The sequence below is a fragment of the Trematomus bernacchii genome, unplaced genomic scaffold (assembly GCF_902827165.1).
Source record: "Trematomus bernacchii unplaced genomic scaffold, fTreBer1.1, whole genome shotgun sequence".
NCBI lineage: Eukaryota > Metazoa > Chordata > Actinopteri > Perciformes > Nototheniidae > Trematomus > Trematomus bernacchii.
The window spans coordinates 6036503-6061326 of record NW_022987513.1 but is presented as its reverse complement, the minus strand read 5'-3'; the positions used below and the strand labels follow the sequence as shown (position 1 = coordinate 6061326).

General features: G+C 39.9%; 1 protein-coding gene across 1 annotated transcript; it reads left to right on the top strand.

Annotated features, from left to right (window-relative positions):
- Positions 1-4092: 4092 nt before the first annotated feature.
- On the top strand, positions 4093-15695 carry gusb (glucuronidase, beta). Its single transcript, XM_034113829.1, has 12 exons — positions 4093-4381; positions 5088-5273; positions 5421-5602; positions 5961-6103; positions 6260-6447; positions 7784-7936; positions 8091-8269; positions 9379-9525; positions 10418-10502; positions 11324-11500; positions 11678-11813; positions 15385-15695. The coding sequence occupies exons 1-12, from the start codon at positions 4166-4168 to the stop codon at positions 15534-15536; spliced, it is 1944 nt and encodes a 647-aa protein (XP_033969720.1). The 5' UTR covers positions 4093-4165; the 3' UTR covers positions 15537-15695.
- Positions 15696-24824: the final 9129 nt, after the last annotated feature.

Here is a 24824-nt window from a genome sequence, read left to right as displayed (position 1 = left end):
TTTACCCTCGAACATCTAAGCCTACACCTGAAACTTGCACTTTTCTTATATTGTACTTCTTAACATATAATGACACAGTAATTTTCATGAGTTAATAAGCCCAATTTTCAAATAAATTCAGTCAATTTAAACATGTTTCTAAGAAATCGTAGTTGATCAGAAAGCCCATTCACTTATTTCCATATCAAGCTTGAAAAATGCCCCTAACATTTCCATTATTATAAGCAATCTGAGGCTACTGTTTTAAGGAATGAGCTGCCAACACATTTTGTAACAAAATAAATGAAACCCTATGGAAAGCTGTGATGCAGGCGGTTTATTTTGTCAAAGCATATTAGAGTATCAAGCTTAATTGACCTACATTTGATTGATTTTGCTAACTTATAACTTAACTTATGAGGCAATGTGCGTCACCACTAGTGAGGGGCCCAGCCCTTCGTACAGCATGTTTTTCTGTTTTTGGCCAGTTTAAAATACTCTACTGAGTGTATCCTGCCACATGAAAGTTGTTGACAGATGGTTTTAGGCTAACGATTTGTGATTAGACTTTTTTAACCCCAATATTTAACATCCAAGTGTTTTTGGTTTCTGGGTGTTGGAAAAGCACACAGAAAGACCTAAGCCACTTTTATTCCTATTTATTTATAGCAATTTATATTAATAAAAGCAACCATATAGGCTTACATTACGTTCCCTCAATGTTAATCCCTCAATCATAAACTGCCGAGTAAATGCAAATGACGATTACTGCTGTACAGATTAAAGAACAAAACATTTTTAGGACAACAAAATGGTCTAAAGAACATATTTGCAAAATGCTGAACCATCTTTGCCTCATTGTTCTGTAATGGCAGTGACTCTGACTGTTCTTTTTATCAGCCAAGGGTATGACTTATTTTGTAACCCACAGCTCCTCTGAGCATTCTGAGTGTTTTTTTTAGCTGCATGGCTCTATATCAGAGAGGCTGCAAAGATAGTACTTTCACGGAAAAAGAAAGATACACCATGCCTGAGATGAGTAACCACAGCACTAGATTGTTCCTTTAACTAAATTGCTAAGTCAAAGAGGTTCTTTGTTTGGGGTAGAGATGTGTTTTCACCCATGCAAAAAAAAAGTTTTGGGGCGGGTAACTTTTGGGAAGGAGTGAAATTAATATTAAAAACTGATGAGTCGAAAAGTAAGAGCAGGTAGGAAATAAAATGCTGCCTATGAAGCATTGTGGGAAGTAGTGATGGGAATTACGCCTCTTTGAAGGGAGTCGGATCTTATGGCTCCGTTCCTTTCCGAGAGCCGTTCAAAAGAGCTGTTCAAAAGAGCCGTTCAAAAGAGCCGTTTTTTTTTTAAGGGGGCGGGGTTAATAGGTTTACCTGCGAAATAATCACCAGGATAATGATTGACTGTATTGCCAGAATCTACTTTTACACACAGAAAATGTATAGCTTGCTACATCTCTCAGCCAGCCAAACTACTACTCAAGCAGCATGTGTTATGCCATCATCTATGGAACATTTGCATTCAGGAAAGCAAGTTCCCAGTGAAGGTGAGTGGATTTATGGCAGGCAGAGAACCAACGTTAAAAAGAACGGCTCTCAACAAGTAGGACTCGGTTCCCTTCGTTCATACCAAAGAGCCGTTCAAAAGAATCGGATCGTTCGCGAATGTCACATCACTAGTGGGAAGCCAAGTGAGTATGGCTTGAAGTCATTTAATGCTCTGTGAAACACATTCTAAAGAACCTGTGTCATTTCAGCAATACAAAATGTGCATGCATGCCCCAACATGTACTTATTTGTTCAGCTCTCCTGGATCAAATCAATCCAATATGGAAAAGCACATTATTTGCCTTAACGAAGATTGCAAGCCATGACGATAACAACTGCATCATAAAAGGTCAACAATAACAGATGGTGGCAATAGGCTTGAATACTTTTTGAAATGACCATTTGATTTTTGCCACAGGGATTTGTCATCAAAAGTTAGGTATGTAGAACATACGACAACACTGACATGGGAACCAAAGGAAAAGCTCCAAAAATACATTAAAAGTACTTTTATTTTTGATTCATCCCAAATGAATTGGTGGGAAAATGACTTGAGAGATTCTTCATACAAGAAATTAACACTGAACTCAATATCAAACTTATAATAATTTCAGGCGAATCGCAGCTCTGTTGGTTGGTTGTGTCACTTAAATATGTGCTTAAGAAGCACAGTGCATCAAACGTCTTTTGCCAGACAACATAACTTTAACAGGAAAGAATTCTAAATTCAGCTGATTTCCTTTTCTCTTGGGGATAGTTTTCAACTCCAGTCATTTTGATTTAACGAGAAAGCCAGAATGAATCAGAACAAAATGTTGGAGGGGAACCAGGGGTTATACGCTTAAAGAAAATGTCAGACATATATAAGTGAAATACAAAGAAAGTATTGCGCCTTTCAATCTGCAAGAGTCTGTGGAATCACTCCCTCTGGGATTTAGAAGTTACGTGGGAACACGTCCATTTGGTGCAATCAGGGCTTATAAACATACCTGGATAGCCAATGTCCCATGTAGAGTAGACCAAAAGTGGATTTAGGCATGTTCGGGTCCATTCAGTGAGACTACAGATACTTGTAAAACTTCATTTCAACATACAGCCAGGTTATTAGGAAATAGTCAAAAACTGACATAAATAGACTTACTGCCGGTAACAGTGTTGCATGATGTTTTTATAGCATTTTCCTCACATCAAAATCTATTTCAGTAGGAAGTCAAAAACTCCAACACAACTGTTCAGTTTCTGTGACCTTATCTTGCCCTAAAGATCTTCAGAAATACGTTCTTACGCTAATAATTGCTCCACAAATGTGCACTTTAAGATCATGCATCACAATTCTCTTTAAATACCTTTGCATGACCAGAATAGTGCTGTTATAAATCACTCCCAATTCACTCCTTTTGGATCACTAAGACATATGACAAAACTAAGACATTGCTTCACATTTGTCTCCCCCAACAAAATATGTATGACTACAAGTGCTATAATTGAATAGAGATTTGTTATAGATTTTTTTTATACCTTCTTAGCATTCTGATTGCAGATAGTTTACAGAAAGGGGAAAGACGGATGGGAAATTACAGGCAACAATGAATCACAAGCAGACGGACCTCTGGGTTCAGCAGCAGTTCATGGTCAGAGCCTGACACCCCAGGGCCACCAGGGTCTTATAAATGTTATATTACAACCTGCAACTTATAGAGAACTGAACCTGTTGTGGACACAAAACATCAACCACTGCTTTATAAATTGGTAGAGATAAACAGGTTAGTATTACATGTTTGAGGAGGTGGACAATTTTAATAATTTTGCAGTAGGATACACCTTCTGACTCAGCTGAAAAATCTACTCCCCAAATTCCAGTGAAGTATTCTCACAGCTCACTTCAGACTGAGCATCTACAGTCTGTGAAAAAACAGGGTTGGTCAGATTATTTGGAAATGTAGTTAGTTGATGACTACTCATGACATGGAATATTTGTTATAAATCATGTTATCCATTTGATACAAAAACAGTAGTCTGATTTTATCTGAATACCTTTGAGTACTTCAGTCTAACCTTGAAAATGTTGCACCTTATACTTATGAATGGATGCATACATTTCCAAATATATTATTTTTCTGAATTCAAACCTCCCAAACATTTTATATGCAGAATTTAAGATTGATAGAATAGAATGACCCTGACACATCTCCAGGCCTATTGGACACTTTTACAAGAGGTAAAGGATGCTTCTGTGCTCGGTTGCACTCTTGTTGACTTTGATGAGCAAGTGTCTGGCGCCATCTAGTGTCATCTATTCAACATTGCTTCCGTGAAGGATGATATCGTTTCAGCCAGTGCTGAGAATATAATGTTAATTTAGAATAAAGTATTCATTTTCTCGTGTTGTGGATTTTTTCAATTAACAAGCCAGGCGTTTTAATTTGGTGGGGTAGGACGACAAAATGATGGCTAATGTTCTGCTCACCTCTTCATTGAGCAATTTCCGACAGTAAGCGAAAGCAGCACGATAAAGCTACTCTCCTGTCACGTGATTACAAAAACTCAAATCATGTGACTGAGTAAGCAAAGGAAACCTGCGGAGCTACTTTCCGAGTGGGCAGAATTAGCAGACTTGCACAGGATGCTCTCACCTGAAAGGCCCGGGCTGTTCCGTGTGCTGTGCCTGTTTGCTCTGTTCGAAGCGGCATGTCTGCTGGACACCGGCATGCTCTTCCCCCGGGAGTCTTCCTCCAGGGAGGTGAAGGAGCTGAGCGGGCTTTGGAGCTTCAGGGCTGACAAGTCTCCAAACAGGAACCAGGGCTTCGACAAGGCATGGTACAAAAGTCGCCTGAGGGAGGTGAGCAGCAGGGAAGCTAACGGAAACATAAAGCAGCTCGCGTTTTAGTTAAAAAAGTTAGTTTGAATACTCTCATAACTACTGAATGAGATAAGTTACCGACAAGGGGTCAAATAACCCACGTGTACATTCATTTTCGTTGAAAAGCTATAAACGTAGACTCCATTGAACCTTTGTTTTGACTCAAAAGGTCAATTGCAATAAAAAAGCAATTCATATGCAGTCTACATAGCGCCAGTGTTTTCATATGTGGCAACACCAGAGAGCACAGTTGACTGGCCCCATTCACACCTGGGAAACTGAAGCAACGACCTCATTGCATCTTTGTAAGCACTGTGAGACTCCGTGCACTACTTTTTCTGTATACATCCTGTAGCTGTGCAGAAATCTACAACTAATAAACATGTTCCTTTCATAAGGCAAGGCATATTAAAAGTGCAAAGCAATGTATTGACCTGTGCACATATTTTACAACATTGTCAATATACGTCATCTTTCAAATCATCATTATTACAAAGGCCAAACTATATTATGTCATGAGAGGCAAATTGCACCACTGAAACAGGTAAAAATGGCTACTATTAACTCCCCATAATAAGTTTTGATTCAATCATAATCATCCCAGTTACACCAACCTCATCACCAACTACAGCAGATCCGCTCTTAATAATGAAATACTGCCTTTTCATTGTTTTGTTTTCCTTAGACGGGCCCAGTGATTGACATGCCAGTTCCTGCCAGCTACAATGACATCACGCAGGACCCCACTTTGAGAGATTTCATTGGCTGGGTGTGGTATGAGCGTGAGGTGGTGGTGCCTGCACGCTGGATCACTGATGAAGGAACAAGAGTGGTTATCAGAGTGGGAAGTGCTCACTATTACTCAATAGTGGTGAGTATATCACATGTAGCTTCCCTAAACCATTCCAGTCACACATAGAAAAATAAGTCATCTGCTGGAAAAAATTATTCTGTTGATCCATTTTCCATCTCTTGTGATAATGACATCAGGCTAATTTGAATTATTTACCCTTTGCAGTGGGTGAACGGGGTGAAGGTGACAGAGCATAACGGCGGCCATCTTCCTTTTGAGGCTGAGGTAGGCAGTTTAATCCGCAAGGATCCAATCCAGCCATGCAGGATCACCATCGCCGTCAACAACACTCTGACTCTGGAGACTCTTCCTCCAGGAAGCATCCAGCACATCGACGACATCACCAAGTAACCTAAACACTTTTTATCTTTAAACAAAACCCTATATGACGCTTGCCTAAATTATTGTGTGAGCTAACATAACTGAAGAAAACTTATTTGCTCAGATTCATTTAAGCCACTTTTTAATAATGGCAATTAACAAGTTTGCATAATTATTCTTACCTGAACTGCTTTCATCAATTACACAATAAGTGACACTTAATCTGCTTTTGTCCATGTTACAATGTCTAAAACTGTGAGGAATTGTAAATAATTCCAGTGCTTTACAAATCTAGCTTTTTTTTCTTCTGGTTTTATGTCATATTGGGGCAAAATACGTGTCAATTTGTATGTAGATAATGAGGTTAATATATTTGCTTAATAGGTATCCGAAAGGCTTTTTTGTGCAAAACATCTACTTTGATTTCTTCAACTACGCTGGTATACATCGACCTGTATTGCTGTATACTACTCCTACGGCCTATGTGGATGACATCACTGTGGTGACGGACTTCTTGGATAACACTGGTAAATAATGCATGCACACTTTAAAGTAATTGAAATACTCATGACCACCAAATAACTTATAAAAGAAGAAACTGCTCAATAAAGCTACATGGGATCTAAACCAAAGAAGAGTAGTTATGTGACTTTATTCATAGAGTTGTTTTCCCTTTGTTTCAGGTCAAGTCAATTACAAGGTATCAGTCCAAGGTGCTACCACAGCCAGAGTGAAGGTCACTCTGATGGACAAAGATGGCCACTGTGTGGCCTCCTCCACCGAGCCATTTGGAGTGCTCAAAGTAGTAGATGTCAATCTGTGGTGGCCGTATTTGATGCATGAGAGTCCAGGGTACCTTTACTCTATGGAGGTAAGACAGCATGTTAGTCAATATGACTATCAGGTCAGGTCACATGAATATGTGTGACAGACATTCAGTCAGCTTAAAAAAAATAAGAATCCATTTTTTAGTCCATGGTGTAAACCGTTTATAATGCAGGTAACAGCATATTTACATCAGTATGATGATAAGACTACATCCTCTACCTTGTGATGGTGCTCAGTTTGGAGGGTAAAACAGTGTGTAATGGCAATTTTAATGTTCCAATGTCCTATATCCTTTTGCCATTACTTCACTGGAGGGTTGGAGAGTGATCCAGACGCAAACAGATGAATCTCCGGTCCTTTGCTGCAGTTTAGAATGTTGTTTATTTAGCGTTTTACATACCAAGGTTTAATATAAAGTCAATGGTTGTGGTGAGCATCTGCCGGGCTGGTGGAATCGGTACGCTCTTTCCTCCTGTGTCCTCGTCCTTTCCTGTCACCTATGACCCCTTTTATACACCCGGTGCATCTAAACCCCGCCACCAAGTGTTCAAAATAGTATTGCACTATACATATAAAGTAAACTGAGACACCAACAACACCCATAAAATGGCTCCTACACAGTGAAAACATTCTTTATAGTGTTCCATGTTAAATTAATATTAACATCCTTTAAAGGTGGGGTAGGTAATTTTGGAGAAACCAGCTCGAGTGCGCTAGATTTGAAAATACACAGCCAGAAAAAATCTGCCACTTCCTTACAGAGCCCCTCCTCCAACACACACGCACGTGCACATGACCAATGAGATAACTTTGTGCACAGATGGAAGGCTGACAGGCAGGTAGGCCATCCAGTTATTTTAGCCGGGCCGGCTAAAATGATTGGTCGTGCTTTGTACAGTATTACTGCTTCCACAGATGACATTTTTGTATGGATTTTATGTCAAAGCACTTAAGATATTCATTGCTATCGGGATGTTAAGAGCATTCCATGGAATATAACAAAAAGTGTATCTCGAGCCGGTTTCTCAAACTTACCTACCCCACCTTTAAGTCAGGAGGAGAAGCTATTCACATTTTTATAATAATACAATAATGTAAAATTATCCCATTGTACCACAACTTTAAAGCTAAGCACTGTAATAATAGTAATGCTGTATGTGATGTATTCCTGGACAACAGCAAATGTCTCTTTGAATCTCAGAAAACATCTTAACACCCTTCACTTTTCTTCTTCAACTGAAATGTTTGCGCCTCCTTTCTGTGTGTTATCTTGTTTTAGAACTCCTTGACTAGCTTTAGTTGTTAGGTATTCAGCACTTCTATTTACTATGTCACCTGAAAGATTTGCAAGAAATCTTTTTTCTGACTTTTTTTTCTAGGTTCGCCTCAAGGCAGCCAATGAGAGATCTACGCATGAGGATGTGTATACTCTACCAGTCGGCATCCGCACCGTCAGTGTTACCAGCACACAGTTCCTCATCAACAAGAAGCCCTTCTATTTCCATGGAGTCAATAAACACGAGGACTCTGATGTGAGTACCACTAGAGGAAAGCAACATATCTGTTGTAACATGACCTCACGTCATCAGACAATATATTTCTGATTTTAAAAAAACAGGACATTTGATATAAAAAGGTTATTCATTACAATAAATCCTCCCTTCCACTTTTTCCCTTGTGTTGTAGATTCGGGGTAAAGGCTTTGACTGGTCCCTTATTGTTAAAGACTTCAACCTATTAAAGTGGATGGGGGCCAACTCTTTCCGCACCAGCCACTACCCCTACGCTGAGGAGATCCTGCAGATGTGTGACCGCCACGGCATCGTGGTGATAGACGAGTGCCCGGGGGTGGGCATCAAAGACATGTAGGTGTCACCGCTCTCATCCTCTGACCTTTGGATGTGTTTGAAGGTTCTGAGTGGGCGACTGCATGAACATGTGACTGGTAGAAAGAGCGTTTTAAGGAAAGAGACAGAGGAGTCCATCATCGCTACTCCTGAAAACCTCCTGACTGTTTTCACCCTTAGTTTGCAGCTAAGTTGCAGATTGGAAAAACCCACTTTGGGAAATAATAATAAGCTGCATATTATCAACAGCGTATTGAAAATAAAGTATTTCATATTAACTTTGGGTAGAGTTATGAGCCGGGTTAACCTCTTCCTCTCCCCTCTGGCGATTGGATGGAAGTAAATTACTCAAAAATCTCCCTTATTGTTAATATACCTACAAAAGAAAAATCTCCTCAATTACCTGGGTTTATGGTTTGTGTTTATGGAGTTTCATGAGGCTGTGATCAACCTAGAGCTCACAACAGCTCATTTTATACAAAGTAAAGTATAACGTTTAAAAAATTGTCAATTAAATGGCTATTATGGTCACTAAAAAGTATAATGGGGTCTTCATATTCAAGTTCTCAGCTTACAAGTCCCCCCCAGTTGATGCAATTCCAAGACTATTAAGGGAACCCACCATGCAGAAATATTAAAATGAACAACACATTCATTCTGCATGCTAAACACTGCATGATTTTTGTACCATTCTGCATGGTGTTTGCCCAAAACTGCATAGGAAGAGCAGAACTTGGGCTTGTATGTAAATAGGAGACTCATGGGTATTCACAGAACCCATTTCCAATCAGATATCTTATGGTGAAAGGTCAGGAGACCCCTGTGAATATGGCCATACAAGTTTTTCCCTACACAAAATGTAGCCTAACTTTGGAGCGCTATTGCATCCCAAAAGCTAACATTCTATGGGTTGTGCAAATGGATGCCTTTATGGTATCTAGTTTCATATGATACTAGTACCGGTATCTCTAGCTTTAAACCTGAGCCCGATACATCCTCTGCAAGACAGTAATGTAGAATGTTTAAGGGGATAAAAAGGTAACTAATCACATGTACAAAATCGTACAAATGTTTTTTATAGAAGATGTCAACTCAGTTTCTTTGTTTTTTGTGCCTTGCTGATGCAGTCGCAGTTTTAGAAACGCCTCCCTAAACCATCACCTGGACGTGATGGACGAGCTTGTACGCCGGGACAAGAACCACGCATCCGTGGTCATGTGGTCAGTAGCCAATGAGCCGGCTTCAGAGATGCCCCCTGCTGAATTCTATTTTAAGTAAGTCTTGTTTAGATCCACTCATCAAAGTACCAAAACTGATATATCTGGTCCTTTTGGGTGCAGGATTATTCACTTTCTATCCCAAAAACTAACTATCCTATCCTATCCTATGACAAACTTTTAAAAGGTTTGAAGCTTTAGACACTCTGTGTGTGTGTTGCTGTAGGGGTGTACTTGTTTGTTATTCAGTCAGAGCCTATCCCTTTTTTCCTCTGTGTGGAATGCAGTAAGAGTGAACCTGCCCTGAACACTAACAGCTGGAGCTCAGTATCTGCCTGAGGCTCAACCTGCTCTACTGCCGTAACCGTAAAAAAAAGCAGCATAGGGTGTGTGCCGAGAACAAACTGTGCCCACGAGTCCAACGGAAATACATGCATGTCACACTAACAGACTAAAAGGTGTGTGCCGAGAACAAACTGTGCCCACGAGTCCAACGGAAATGCATGCAGACTAACAGACTAAAAGACTTTGAGCAAAATAAACACTCCCTCATGATTACTCAATTAGCTTTACAAACTGAGATGTTCTGTACTGATCGCAAAGCAAAGGATGTATGAAGATTAGATGGTGGGGATTGAGCTCTAAGCAGCTAAATGACAATTTCCTGCTAATGTTATTCATTCCATAGGCACATCCTGGACTAACGATGTCCATTTGACCAATGTAGTTAACTTTCTTGTTGTGGGAATATATTCAAAAATAGAATAGAAATATGCATCAGACTGTGTGAATGGTTTCTGTGTGCAACATTTTCTGGATGACTGGTGGACAAGACACATATTGAAAATACAGATATGGTGTTTTTTTAACAACAAAAGTTAGCCCTTTGTGACATTGTAATGACTATACAAAACGTTATCATGAAACAAAAACTATGTTTCTCTTACAGGACTTTGATACAACACACCAAAGCTCTGGATCCAACCCGGCCCGTCACTTACGTCTCAAACAGTCACTATGCCCGGGACAAAGGGGTGAGTTTTTATGATATTCAACATGAAGCCAGTGAATGCAGAACATATGAGATACTCACTTTTTAAAATCAGATACTGACACTTTCCCATATTGGATTTTATGATACATTTCAAAAGCAACAGTTGCTTGACATCATTGGTTTTGTTCTGGATGACATCAGGGGGAAAAAACTAAAACATGTGAAACTAGGGATAAGTACAAAAATACTGTATCTATTTAAGGGCAGATACTGATGATATAATCGGATAATTATTCTGCAATTCTACACATTATGTAGAGTGAAGATAACTACCGGTAATGTGGAAAAAGTGTGTCTCTGTGCGATCATGACTGATCTTCTTTACTTAATATATATAGTCTATATACATAAAGTAAAGAAGATCAGTCATGATCAGACTTAAAGGCCTGATGTAAAAGTGTGTGTTATCCTGCTGACCTTCAGAGGTTGCAAACCCAATGTCAAACTAAGTTGTTTACATGCCCCACATTCCTGGGCTGTGAGGAATATCTTTCGGGGTGTAATTCCAAACCTAAAGGTACTGGTTATTTAGCCGACTACCTGCAGCCACTATTTATTAACCTAAGGGCAAATAACTGGCTGTGTGAGAAATTACTGCTGCTTCACTCTGTCATGGCCAAAAGGGAAAAACACTGCCAGTCCATAATTCCTTATATCGTGCAAACATTCACTCTTCTGTAAGGTAATAATGGTTTGTATCTTGCCTCATTTCTTAATTTCTAATTTACTCTCAAAAAGAACATTTAAAAATTGTGAAGAGTATCTTTAAGACTCATATTAAGTATTTTCTCTCATCCCTAGGCTCCCTATGTGGATGTGATCTGCATAAACAGTTACTTCTCCTGGTACCACGACCCCGGCCACCTGGAGGTCATCCCCCTTCAGCTCAACACTCAGTTTGAGAACTGGTATGGAAAGTACCAGAAGCCCATCATCCAGAGTGAATATGGAGCCGATGCAGTGCCAGGGCTTCACAGTGTAAGAACTCTATTCACCCCACTGCAGTGCACCAGTATTTGTATTACTTTCTTTTTTGTAGCATTGATAGCCTGTAATACATTAATGATTTTGTCTTCCTCCGCCTCCCTAAATCTGTTTTGGATTTGTTTCCCCAGAAGCATGCTAATGCTTGCTAATGTCTCATTTCCTCTCTAGGATCCACCCACGATGTTTACTGAGGAGTACCAGAAGGTGGTCCTGAAGAGCTGCCACGACGTATTCGACCAGAAGAGGAAGCAATATGTGATCGGCGAACTCATCTGGAACTTTGCTGACTTCATGACGGTGCAAGGTACCGTAGTTGCTGTTATTTCTCCCAGTTTATACACTGCGCCTGCAGTTCTATGTATCTGTTACGGCCTGGCTCATAGGCTGCAACAAAGATGGGAGACCAGACAAGTTAAGTGTAACAAAAAGCGTATTTATTTACTATAACCAAAAGTCTTCAAAGAAACCTAATAAACGTGGAAGTCAGTTATCAGTAATGATTGCGTGTATGGGTGTGGGAAAATGTGCAGAAACAAAGACGCGGCCGTGTCCAACAGAAGAGTGAGAGGGCAGTATGGGTTGGTGTTGGCCTTTTATGTCGACGGCCCAGTTGTGGTTCATCAGGTTGATCACCTGAAACACAAACAAGAGCCAGCCAGCAGAACACAAAGGCAGAGACCCCTGGTGGAGTGGAGGGGGTCGTAACACCACCCCCCCCCTTAAAAAAAGGGGTTCCCCTTAGGAACACCGTCCAAACATAGCAACCAACACAGAATAATATTGAAATGCAAAGTTCAAAATTACATATACATGTTACATACTGACCGGTTTGAATTTCATATCGGTGTTCACCCAGTCTCCATTTTCCAACCCAGCAACTCTAGTGCCTGAAGAAGCCTTTTAAGAGATTACAGGAAAGATGGAGATCAGAGAGAACACACACTGAAGAGAAGGGTGATGGGCCATGCATGGAAGAGCATTAACAGGAGGTCCAAAAACAGATAAACATTCACCAGAGTCCGACAAATTACCTGCAGCTAGACAAAGCTTGCTAAAGCTTTGCCTTCACCAAGATTCCAGCTATCACAAACTAGAATCAGTCTTCCTCAGAAGCACAGCACAAAGAGGCAACAAAACTACGCAAAGCTCACCCAACCAAGGCATGAACTGCAGCGCTTGTGTTCCCGAAGCTTACAGGTCTAACTAACCACTTGTAGACACTTCCAACAAATTACCATTTTGCACTTCCCTCCTGCTACCATCTGATTACTTCCACATAAACCACTGTAACATCCTGCACTAAGATATCACCACAACCCAGACTTGTTTTAGAACTAATAAAGCCAAACCGTTTACCAGGATTAAGTACTAACAGGAAAACACAAACATTAAAACAAACACTCATGTAAACATTGCAATGTCACTTAACACATTTGCAGCCGATCTCAAATAGCACATACAACAGCAGTCATGTCCCTCTATCTACCAAACCAAACAGAAACTACCTAAACTCCCCCCTAGTCTTCATGTGCTATTTATGGTGGGTATTTATGCACTGAAACCCACAAGCCCGGTAAAGCAACCAGCAACTCCACCCGCAGCTTTGGACGTGCTCCCGAGCTAATTGCTCTAACCACGTCCACACCACACTAAAACCCCCCAACGAATTCCAAAGGGAGTCCGTTCTGAAGCCTACAGGGACAGAAGTGAAAGACACTCACAGGACCACCAAAAATCGGCTACATCTTAGCGACGAAAAACAAAAACACCACACACCTGCATTTCATTACAACTGCTTACATTATCCAACAAAAACAAACATCTACTCACCACACTTGTCCATGTCTCCCAAACAACCAGCATGCACACAACGAGGTGCACCTGCCTACCAAGTTACAGCTGATCTGATTGTTGTAATCAGTCTCAGCCCTTCAATCCACTTACAAGCAGAAAAAGATGGCTGCACTACAGAATTAGAAACAATGGCCGTTTCTCAATCGCGAGGATGCTGACTTGGTAGCACAGCCGAGCCGAGCATCTTGCTTCAGAAGCAAGGCAAGAATACTTCCTGGCATTCGGAAAACAAAGAGTGGAACAGGCTAGCAAGTGTGCAGGTGTGCGTCATATGAGAGGCCACGCCTTACATCTTCCGCCACAGATTTGGGGAAATTGGTCCATGCGCAAAGCATTGTGGGGATTTTAAGGACGCGAAGTCTACCCATGTGCAGCCTCGAAATTTCCCCCAAACTAAGGACGCGGCCTCGGTGGAATTCCAAGTATGCTGGAGATTGGAACAGTCATTCGGCGGCACTCGATGATGTAGCATCCTTGAAATATTGGCTTGGAAGCCAATATCCTCGCGATTGATAAACGGCCAACGTCAAAAAGTTTGGACGAGCCCCCATTCGTTACGGCCTGGTTCATAGGCTGCAACAAAGATGGGAGACCAGACAAGTTAAGTGTAACAAAAAGCGTATTTATTTACTATAACCAAAACCAAAGGTCTTCAAAGAAACCTAATAAACGTGGAAGTCAGTTATCAGTAATGATTGCGTGTATGGGTGTGGGAAAATGTGCAGAAACAAAGAAGAGTGAGAGGGCAGTATGGGTTGGTGTTGGCCTTTTATGTCGACGGCCCAGGTGTGGCTCATCAGGTTGATCGCCTGAAACACAAACAAGAGCCAGCCAGCAGAACACAAAGGCAGAGACCCCTAGTGGAGTGGAGGGGGTCGTAACAGTATCCATCTAGATTGTTTTGGTGTGAGAAGCCAAGATATAGGCACTGGAGGAGGCCACCCAGTATGTGGTTCAAGTCAACAACATATCTCTCTCCAGAAATCATGACCCTGTTGCGCAAGATAATCCACAGACGTATAGGAACTATATCCTTTTCAAAAACTACAACCTCCAACCATATAACAGAGCCAGGAAGCGTTATCTACTAAGCTAGCTGACAAAAAAACATCAGCTGAGGATAACGCCTTTAATGTGTGTATCCTGGGCCCTCTGGGTTTGCACACACTGACACTCTTCTTTACAACTTCTCCCGCCATCGTGTTTTTTATGTTGTTTTTTTAAAAAAAAACGATTTAGTTATCAGCTCATCAGATCCTTTTTCTCCAATTTGTGAGAACTTTTATCAATACTAGTTGTTGCGGCTGTAGTAATCCAATATTAGTGCCACGAGGGACTAAACAAGAGAAAAATAAGTATTTACACTGGTATGCGTTTGACCTTTTATTTGCAAACAAAACAAGCAAACATACAATTATTTCTAGTCCATATCCAGTATAGTGATTGCGTATGCGTGCATGCGGTCAACAAAAATTGTCCTTCTCCAGCTCACTCCCCCTCCATCTATGACAAAGTGCACAGGTAAAAGCAACCGGATATAACCACACAAATCCAATAGACACGCCCACCACATATAGTGACTAAAAAAATGTGACATAACAAACACAGAAAATACTTCACATGTGGCTCCTACACTAGTTGTACAATGGACAAACGTGTTGCAGCACAGATGTGTGAAAGACACGTCTGCACAGATGATCAGTAGCCTCATCATAACCCTAAACTTACACTGCGCTCTGCATCAGCCAATCGGCTCCCCACTCCCTCACTGCCAGTGGGAATCAGGTACTCCTCAACAAAAACAAACCTGTTGCCATCTTGGCTCTAAAAGCTCCCTGTAGATATCAGTATCAGGAATGCTGTCTACACATCTTCCGTTAGACTGAATAGCCACCTCTTATGACTGTGAAAGCTTAATGTAATGGATATTAATAACCAGATTTCTTAAGTCTTGCTACGTTTTAAAGGGTATATTCTTATGTCCTGTGCATGACAAAGTTCCTGTGGTCTTGTGTCTGCAGGGATCACCCGTGTGGTGGGCAACAAGAAGGGTGTTTTCACCAGGCAGAGGCAGCCCAAAGCGGCAGCATTCATCCTGAAGGAGAGGTACTGGAGGCTGGCAAATGAAACAGGAAGACTGCCTCCCTGGACCAAGTACCCCTGCTCCCTCTGACACCCGCCACCGGACATGCAACTGATATACATATACTATGCTTACTGGAAAAAATGCTGGAATAATTCTGTCTTTTCTTCTTTTTTTAAGTCAGTTAATTAATTCACAACATTGCACTGTGTACACACGATTAAATAAACATTTTTCATATAAACTCAACCACCAACACTATAATCAGGGTGCGTACGGGTGCTGGAAATCCTTGAAAATGCTTGAAATTGTACGAGGTGTTTTCAAGGTTTGAAAAGTGCTTGAATTTTGGGAATGGTGCTTGAATTTGGGATAAAGTGCTTGAAATTGTAAATGCTTTACTTCGCTTTTTAGATTAAAAGAAAAATAAAGAAGTCGGAGCGCGCTTAATTGCTTCGCTTTTACATAAAACAGCTCCGCTCCGGCCTTCCCGCGCTATGCGCGTGACCGGCAAGTGTGTTTCTTACGTGTGTGACCTGGGCATTCTGATGAGAGTGATAGATGACAGTATGCCAGGAGGTTGCCGTTTCAACGAGCGTTGGCTAGCAGAAGACAAATACAAGCCATGGCTAAGACGAGGGTCAAGCGAAGCCCAAGAGTAGCCTCCTGCAAAGTGTGCAACAATAACGATGCGAGAGTCTGCGCTGACGACGAGCCACACACCACACGAAAGGTACGCCATAGTAGAGCATTTTAGATTAGGCTATCGTTGCATGTAAAATACATGACACTTTTCTCTGTGCGCGGCAAAACAAGCTCGCCAAAATGGCTTCACTAGTCTGGCAGTATTTTAAGTGTCCGAAAATGACAATAAAATAGCGGTATGCAACGTGTGTGAAGCAGAAATCCTGCAGCTCCACCCGCTGTGACGGACTGGTGAGCGGAGCAAAACACACTAAGAGTTAGACCTAACACACTTAGCCATTTTATCTACCTCTGGAACAAGCTAAACTAGTTATAAATATATTTATTCTTCACTGTCGGGTCGCTCATTACTGGATCAGTGAGCTGCAGGAGATACTGACGAGCTGTCAGGAGAGAGAGAGAGAGGAAAAGAGCGATATCGGTATCGGCCGATACTGATTCCGGCGATCGGCTCCAAAATTGGCGATCGGAGCATCCCTAATAATTGTATATGATATGTTTTCTATAATGATTCAGGGTGCATACGGGTGCTGGAAATCCTTGAAAATGCTTGAAATTGTACGAGGTGTTTTCAAGGTTTGAAAAGTGCTTGAATTTTGGGAATGGTGCTTGAATTTGGGATAAAGTGCTTGAAATTGTAAATGCTTTACTTCGCTTTTTAGATTAAAAGAAAATAAAGAAGTCGGAGCGAGCTTAATTGCTTCGCTTTTACATAAAACAGCTCCGCTCCGGCCTTCCCGCGCAATGCGCGTGACCGGCAAGTGTTTTTGTTACGTGTGTGACCTGGGCATTCTGATGAGAGTGATAGATGACAGTATGCCAGGAGGTTGCCGTTTCAACGAGCGTTGGCTAGCAGAAGACAAATACAAGCCATGGCTAAGACGAGGGTCAAGCGAAGCCCAAGAGTAGCCTCCTGCAAAGTGTGCAACAATAACGATGCGAGAGTCTGCGCTGACGCCACACACCACACGAAAGGTACGCCATAGTAGAGCATTTTAGATTAGGCTATCGTTGCATATAAAATACATGACACTTTTCTCTGTGCGCGGCAAAACAAGCTCGCCAAAATGGCTTCACTAGTCTGGCAGTATTTTAAGTGTCCGAAAGTGACAATAAAATAGCGGTATGCAACGTGTGTGTGAAGCAGAAATCCTGCAGCTCCACCCGCTGTGACGGACCGGTGAGCGGAGCAGAACACACATTAAGAGTTAGACCTAACACACTTAGCTATTTTATCTACCTCTGGAACAAGCTGATTCCGGCGATCGGCCCCAAAATTGGCGATCGGAGCATCCCTAATAATTGTATATGATATGTTTTATAATGATTGATCATTAAAGTGTTCTCAAAGCTGGTAAAGGTGCAGCTAGTTTGAATGACTTTGTATACTGCAGGGTAGCTTGTGAATTTACTCCAGGTGGAACTAAAGTCTGATTTAAGACTTGATTATATTTCACATCATTCATCCAGATCTGTAAAGTAACTAAAGGTATTAAATACATGTAGTGGAGTAAAAGTAAACCATTTACCTCTGACTTATGTTTACTGCCAACCTAAAAGTACCTCAAAAATAGTAATCAATAATGTATTGAAAAGTTATTTGGCTGATTGTTTTATATTGGCTCAGCCAGGTTATATGGGATGCCCAGTCTACGTACAGATGGGTCTCATTTTGAAATATTAAACTTAGTTTTCTTTTCTAAAAATGTAAATGTTTCATCCTCATGTAGAATGCTATTATGAAACACACATTTGGTTATTTATAGCATAAAGAACATCAGATTTAATGTGAGGTAGGGAAATAATCATTTGAGTATAAGTATGTGTATATAAATATGTAATTTACAACAGCTGTAAGATGCTTGAAAAGCTTGGAAATGCACCTTGAAAATGCTTGAAAAGTGCTTGAATTTGACTTTGGAAAAGGTGTAAGAACCCTGATGATTGATCATGAAAGTGTTATCAAAGCTGGTAAAGTTGCAGCTAGTTTGAATGACTTTGTATACTACAGAGTAGCTTGTGAATTTACTCCAGGTGGAACTAAAGTCTGATTTAACACTTGATTATATTTCACATCATTGATCCACATCTGTAAAGTAACTAAAGGTATTAAATACATGTAGTGGAGTCAAAGTACACCATTTACCTCTGACTTGTGTTTACTGCCAACCTAAAAGTACCTCAAAAATAGTAATCAATAATATATTGAAAAGTTATTTGGCTGATTGTTTTATATTGGCTCAGCCAGGTTATATGGGATGCCCAGTCTACGTACAGATGGGTCACACATTTTGAAATATTAAACTTAGTTTTCTTTTCTAACATTTTTCATTTTTCATCCTCATGTAGAATGCTATTATGAAACACACATTTGGTTGTTTATAGCATAAAGAACATCTGATTTAATGTGAGGTAGGGAAATAATCATTTGAGTATAAGTATGTGTATATAAATATGTAATTTACAACAGCTGTAAGATGCTTGAAAAGTTTGAAAATGCACCTTGAAAATGCTTGAAAAGTGCTTGAATTTGACTTTGGAAAAGGTGTAAGAACCCTGTATAATGACATATTTTTCCTTCAATCTGGAATATTTTCATAACATAAAAGCAATTCTTTATGCTGATACAAACAAAAAGTAGTCAAAAGTGCTATTCACATTTTATAAAAATAATTCAAATTGTGATGTTTTTATGAGGATACACCTAACTGACAGTGTTATACTTTTAGTGTTTGCAGGATATGTTGATACACATGATGTATGTATCATAAAAAGGTCAAAGTGGAAGACCAATCAAAATCCTTCTTCCGTGAATGGATCTGAACTTTCCTCCAGTCAGAAGGGAAGGGAGCAACCACACTCGTCCATTTTCCTTTCCTCTGTGTGTTTGGGTGACAATGTCTTGAATAATTTAATCTAAATAGGATTTTAGTTTATTGTGACAAAACACGCTGTCATTTCTAAGAATTTAACAGCAAGCATGTTTTAGCTCTTCAAAGATAAAATAACTGAAAATATGTACTGTCTGTGATCCAATGCTCTTTCCAATCAGAGAAAGTGTTTTATTTTTATAAAGAAAGAAAATGAATTTTGATATGAATCAAGCTATTAAAGACAAAACATTAACTTATTATGCCAACTGTGGGTTTTCTTTATGTAACATTGTGCACAATATTATGCTAATTTGCAGGTCTTTTTTGCCTCTACTGTGACATGTCTCCATGCTTTAATGTTCAAAAAGCTCTTTATTTTTCTCATACTACCTGTGCTGCAGCACCTCTTTTCACCCTCTGTCTGAAACCAGAGCTCAGTCTGCTCTGATTGGTTAGCTGGCCGGCTCTGTTGTGATTAGTAAACCGCTTAAAGATGTCCCGCCTCTTAGCCTATCACGTACAATGTTTTGGAGCGCCAGCCAATAAAAGAGCGAGTGTTACATAGTGACAGGTTGGAGAAGTACTCGGATCTTGTACTTAAGTAGAAGTACCAAAGTGTAGGAATACTCTGTTAGAAGTAAAACTCCTGCATTCAAAATGTTTCTAAAGTACATGTCATGCTTTTCCGGTTATTACCCGTCCCCTTGTGTGTTATGAAGGTTTTTATGCATGTAAACAATCTGCAAAGTCACAAACCCTCAGAGTACACCCTGTAGCGAGTAAAACTCTTAACACAGAAAATACCTGTCTATGCTGCCCCAGAACGCCTCGTTGGAGATTTCTCTTTTTCTTCCTGGGTACAGTGACGTGCCCATACCCAAATGGACCAATCATTGGAGCCGTTACGTTAAGTCCGTGGATTGGTCCAAATTGACCAATCCGCGGACTTCCTCACACACACACACACTCAATCTTTTCTCAGCTGCAGCTCCGCTGATTTCTCCTCCCTGAGACGGCGGGACGCGGCGAGGCTGTGAGTCGGTGTGTGAGCACACACACAAACTCCCAGCCAGGCTGCGGGTGTGTGTGTGTTCGGGCTGTGTCTCGCAGACGCCCACTGGGCTCATAGGGAGGGGGGGGCAGGAGCTCCAACAAGCCGTTTAGGACAGAGAGTGAATACACATACTATACAGAGATGCTGTTTGAGAAACCAATGTGAGTTTGGAAAATTGCACAATATAAATCTATTTTAGTATACCTCAACAATGGAATTATGATCAGTAGAAATGGCCATGACATGGGACCTTTAAACTCAATTCACACCGTGTTCCTTCGTTTAAATTGTTTTCTTTCTTAAAAAGTAAATGTAAAGCGATAGCAATGTATTGATGGAGAAAGAAAGTTTTTAGATATCGTGGAAATTAGAGTAGAGCAATGTTTGCGGCTGTTGAGACAGGCTTTCACCAAAAGTGGGAGAAGTACTCAGATCTTGTACTTAATTCAAAGTAGAAGTACCAGAGTGTAGGAATACTCTGTTACAAGTAAAAGTCCATAATTAAAATGTTACTCAAGTGAAAGTAGAAAAGTATTGGCATCTAAATATGCTTAAAGTACCAAAAGTAAAAGTACTCATTATGCAGATTGGCCCATTTCAGAATCATATTTATTATAGCTCATGATTATAATTATTGATGTATTAATATGATTATCACAACTGGTAAAGGTGGAACTCATTTTAATTACTTAATTTACAGCTGGGTAGCATTTGAATTTAATCCAGGTGAGGTGTAGTCTTATTTAAGTGTTGATTACATTTCACATCATTATTTAATATCAGCAATGTAACTAAAGGTACTATGTTAATGTAGTGTGTAGTGGAGTAGAAGTACAATAGTTGCCTCTGAATTGTAGTGGAGTAGAAGTTCAAAGTAGCATCAAATGGAAATACTCATTCAAGTGCAAGTACCTCATAATTGTACTTGAGTTGAGTAAATGTACTTAGTTACTTTACACCACTGCATAGTGATGTCACTGTGTTACGGAAGTAAACAAAGGAGTCCAATTGGGCGTGTCTGGAAGAAACTCCCTCTGGAGGGGACTTTTAATATTTGCAGACCATTCACATGCACAAAACCTATATCACACACTACAGGAAAAGGAAGACACCAAAAAGCGTCATCGGGCCCCTTTAAAGTCACTGTGAAGAAAGGTTTAAAAGATGTGACACCCGACTAGAACGTTAAGTAAAAAGAGAATTATTGATGGCGGTGTGACAGTGATCAGATCTTTTGTCACAATCAGGGACTGCGTGTTCGCCATCACATGACTGACCTCGGTGTTACAGCTGAACAAATACTGAATATTTACACTCAGTTTCAGATTTCTTTCATCTATTATAGCATTAAAGGTCCCATGTCATGGCCATTTCTACTGATCATATTTCCATTGTTGAGGTATACTAGAATAGATTTAAATTGTGCAATTTTCCAAAATCACATTGGTTTCTCATACAGCATCTCTGTATAGTATGTGTATTCACTCTCTGTTCTAAACGGCTTCTGTGTTAGAGTTTTACTCCCTACAGGGTGTACTTTGAGGGTTTGTGACTCTGCAGACCGTTTACATGCATAAAAACCTTCATAACACACAAGGGGATGGGTAATAACCGGAAAAGCATGACATGGGACCTTTAAATAATAATAAAAATCAGTTCAAGGCACTTTTCTCCCTCCTTTTGTAATGCTTGCTTTGGATTTGGTCCAACTGTGATAGCTATTTACACAATAATTGTTGCATAACCGGAGATGAATGTGTTAATCAGTGCTAGTTATTAGTTTTTCTTGGTCACGGTGACACATGGTTTTCTTATCAACTGTAGGGCTGTTGTATATGTTCACTTCCTGATTTTTAATATCCTTTGTCATTTAAAGTTCAACAGTATTTCATTGCATCTGCATCCAGTATTGTTTTCGCTTATTAAATATATGATAGTTTTAGAAAGTAAAAAAACCTGAAGAATTATACTCAAATTGCTAAAACCCTAACATTGCCAGTAACTAAATTACTACCCAATTTTACATTTCTATAAGATGTAGAGAAATATTGGATTTTATATGACGTTGATGTTAGAATGGGACTAAAGGGGCACCCTACCATTTTTTACATTTAGTTCACTCCACTAATCACGAGTGCTAAGCCTGTGAAAGAAATGTCAGCAATGATTTCTGTTGCTCTGGAGAAGCTTTCTTAAATGTAAAAAAGAATACATCATCCGGGGTTAGACAGTATAGACACTATCAAGTTGCATTAAGGAAATAGTATGGTTCTGTGTTTTGGTGGTTAATAAAACTATTGTTAATTCACTTCCTAATGTTCTTCCAATTAAAGTGTACAAATATGTTCAAAAGTGAACATATTTGTTCACTGGAGAGTATTCCCTTGCCAAACTGTGATTGAGGGACAGTAACAAGAGGACACTAAAAACTAAATGGAACATATTGACTTGATTTGTGTAACTGCTTAAGCCTTATTTAATTGTTTGGATACACTTTGAAATAGTTAAAACAGGAAGGGCTGTGGATTTTGTCCCAGCAACTTTAATTGGAAGTGCATTAAGAAGAGATCTTTCTGTTGATGTCCAGCAAGAAAATGTAAGGGAGCCCTGAGAGCCAAATGAGAAAAAACAACTGATTTAATTCCTTATCATGTTTTTGTTAATGACTTTTGAACAGGTGAAAAACACATTTTGACAGGGTAATCTTTCTCAGTTCTTGATATATTTTTTCACCTGTGAGGTTTTTAAAGGTTTGAAAGGGTTTAGGATCATTTAAAATGTTTGTTGTTGGAATACTTATTTTAGCCACACGAGTGCACCATTACCGATGTTTTAAAAACAATTACAATTATTTAGGATTTCTTCCTGGTAAAACCTTTTCCCACCCGTTTTAAGTTAACGATATAAAGGAGAAAATGTATCACCAAAACAAGTCTAACGTCATATCATGGTAATGTTTTTTTCTGAAGCGCATTCCCTTTAATATCCTTTAATGCCACAGTAACAACATTATAGCATTGTTTAAGTTTAGTCAGTCTTAATTTCATTTTTTTCATTTCAATCTTTATTTCAAACAGATTAAAAAAAACAAATGTGAAAAACAGAATACCGTATTGTTAGAATACACTATTTTATCAATATTCATAATAATATTTATATATTCAACATAAATATTCATAATAATATTTATATATTCAACAAAAATGTTCATATTAATATGTATATATATTAATAATAATAATAAATCATATGTGTCCGAAAGGGAGCAGGAGGAAGCAAATGCTTATTAATTCCCACCCCTTACTTACTGCTGATCAATGATTATCCTTTAAATCATTTCTGCAAGTTACATATTTACATTTATACATACATTTACAATAATTTCTCATCTTCAATCACCTTTCTTCATTCTCATAGTTTTCCAAAAAAGTGTTTCTGTACATCCTTTTTAACTGAATTATATTTGTGCTTTGTTTTAACTCCTGTCAGTCGGGAGGCGAGGCCGCCTTATATACTGTGGGCCTGCACGCGCACTCAGGTAGGCCCGCCCCCGGGGGCCGGTGAACGCTCGCATAGGAAGGTCAAGGGCAGTACCCATATAGTCCAGTAGAGGGCTCCGCCTGTGCTTATATAACTAGGGTTACAATACGTAACCCACCGTTACCGACTACCTTATAAGGGCGGAGAACATTATCACGGCTTTATGGGAAACAGGTGAGACCATGAGCGACAATAGGAGGACTACCAGACACCTTTAAGCCACTGGCTGTTAATGTAACGCAGAATGAAGATAACGTTACATTCATAGACTTTAAAAGGAGACGAAGTCGCGTGCATACGAAGAGGCAGAAAAATGTAAGATAAAATAAACCACAGATAACGTGATGAAAACTAATGTTAGACAAGGCAGAGGCCCCGGCAGGATGTCTGCTAACAATAGCAAAGAAGAAGATGCTAACGTTATATGCTACAAATGTGGAATAAGAGGGCATAAGGCAAGAACATGTTACAGAAAAGTGTGGTGTGGTTACTGCAAAAATAACACACACGAAGAATCCCTGTGCAAGAAAAAAGGCGGACAAGATGGTGTCAGAAAAGTGAAAGAGGAGGAAAACAGCGAACAAGACCAATTCTTCAAGGCAAAGCACACAAAGAGCAGGAGACCTCCAGACAACGTAGAGATGAGAGGCATCATGGTGGACGCTGGAGCAACATCCCACATCGTGAACGATATTTAAAAGTTTGACAGCTTTGATGACTAATTCCTTTCAGGGACACATTCAGTGGAGTTAGCGGACGGGACCAAATGCAGCGGAATAGCACAACGCAGAGGAACAGCGATCGTGTATCTGCTAGACAACACTGGACGACAGCACAGAGCACAGCTACGGGATGCACTGTACATACCTTCATACCCACATGACATCTTCTCTGTGGCAAGAGCGGCAAATGGAGGAGCGACAATCACCTTCAAGAAAGGAGAAAGCCACATGGTTACCAAGGACAGTAGCAGGTTTGACATCCACGAGAGTGGACATTTGTATTACCAACTGTTACAGAAAATGTTGAAAAATATAAAGGGTGTCATGATATGCAAACTTGGCATGAGATTTTGGGTCATTGCAACTATGAACATGTACAGAAATTACAAAGTGTAGTGACAGGCATGGAGATAAAAGGAACAGCAGTTAAGCCTACTCAGTTATGTGAAGTGTGTACACAAGGAAAATTCACACAGACTAGAAA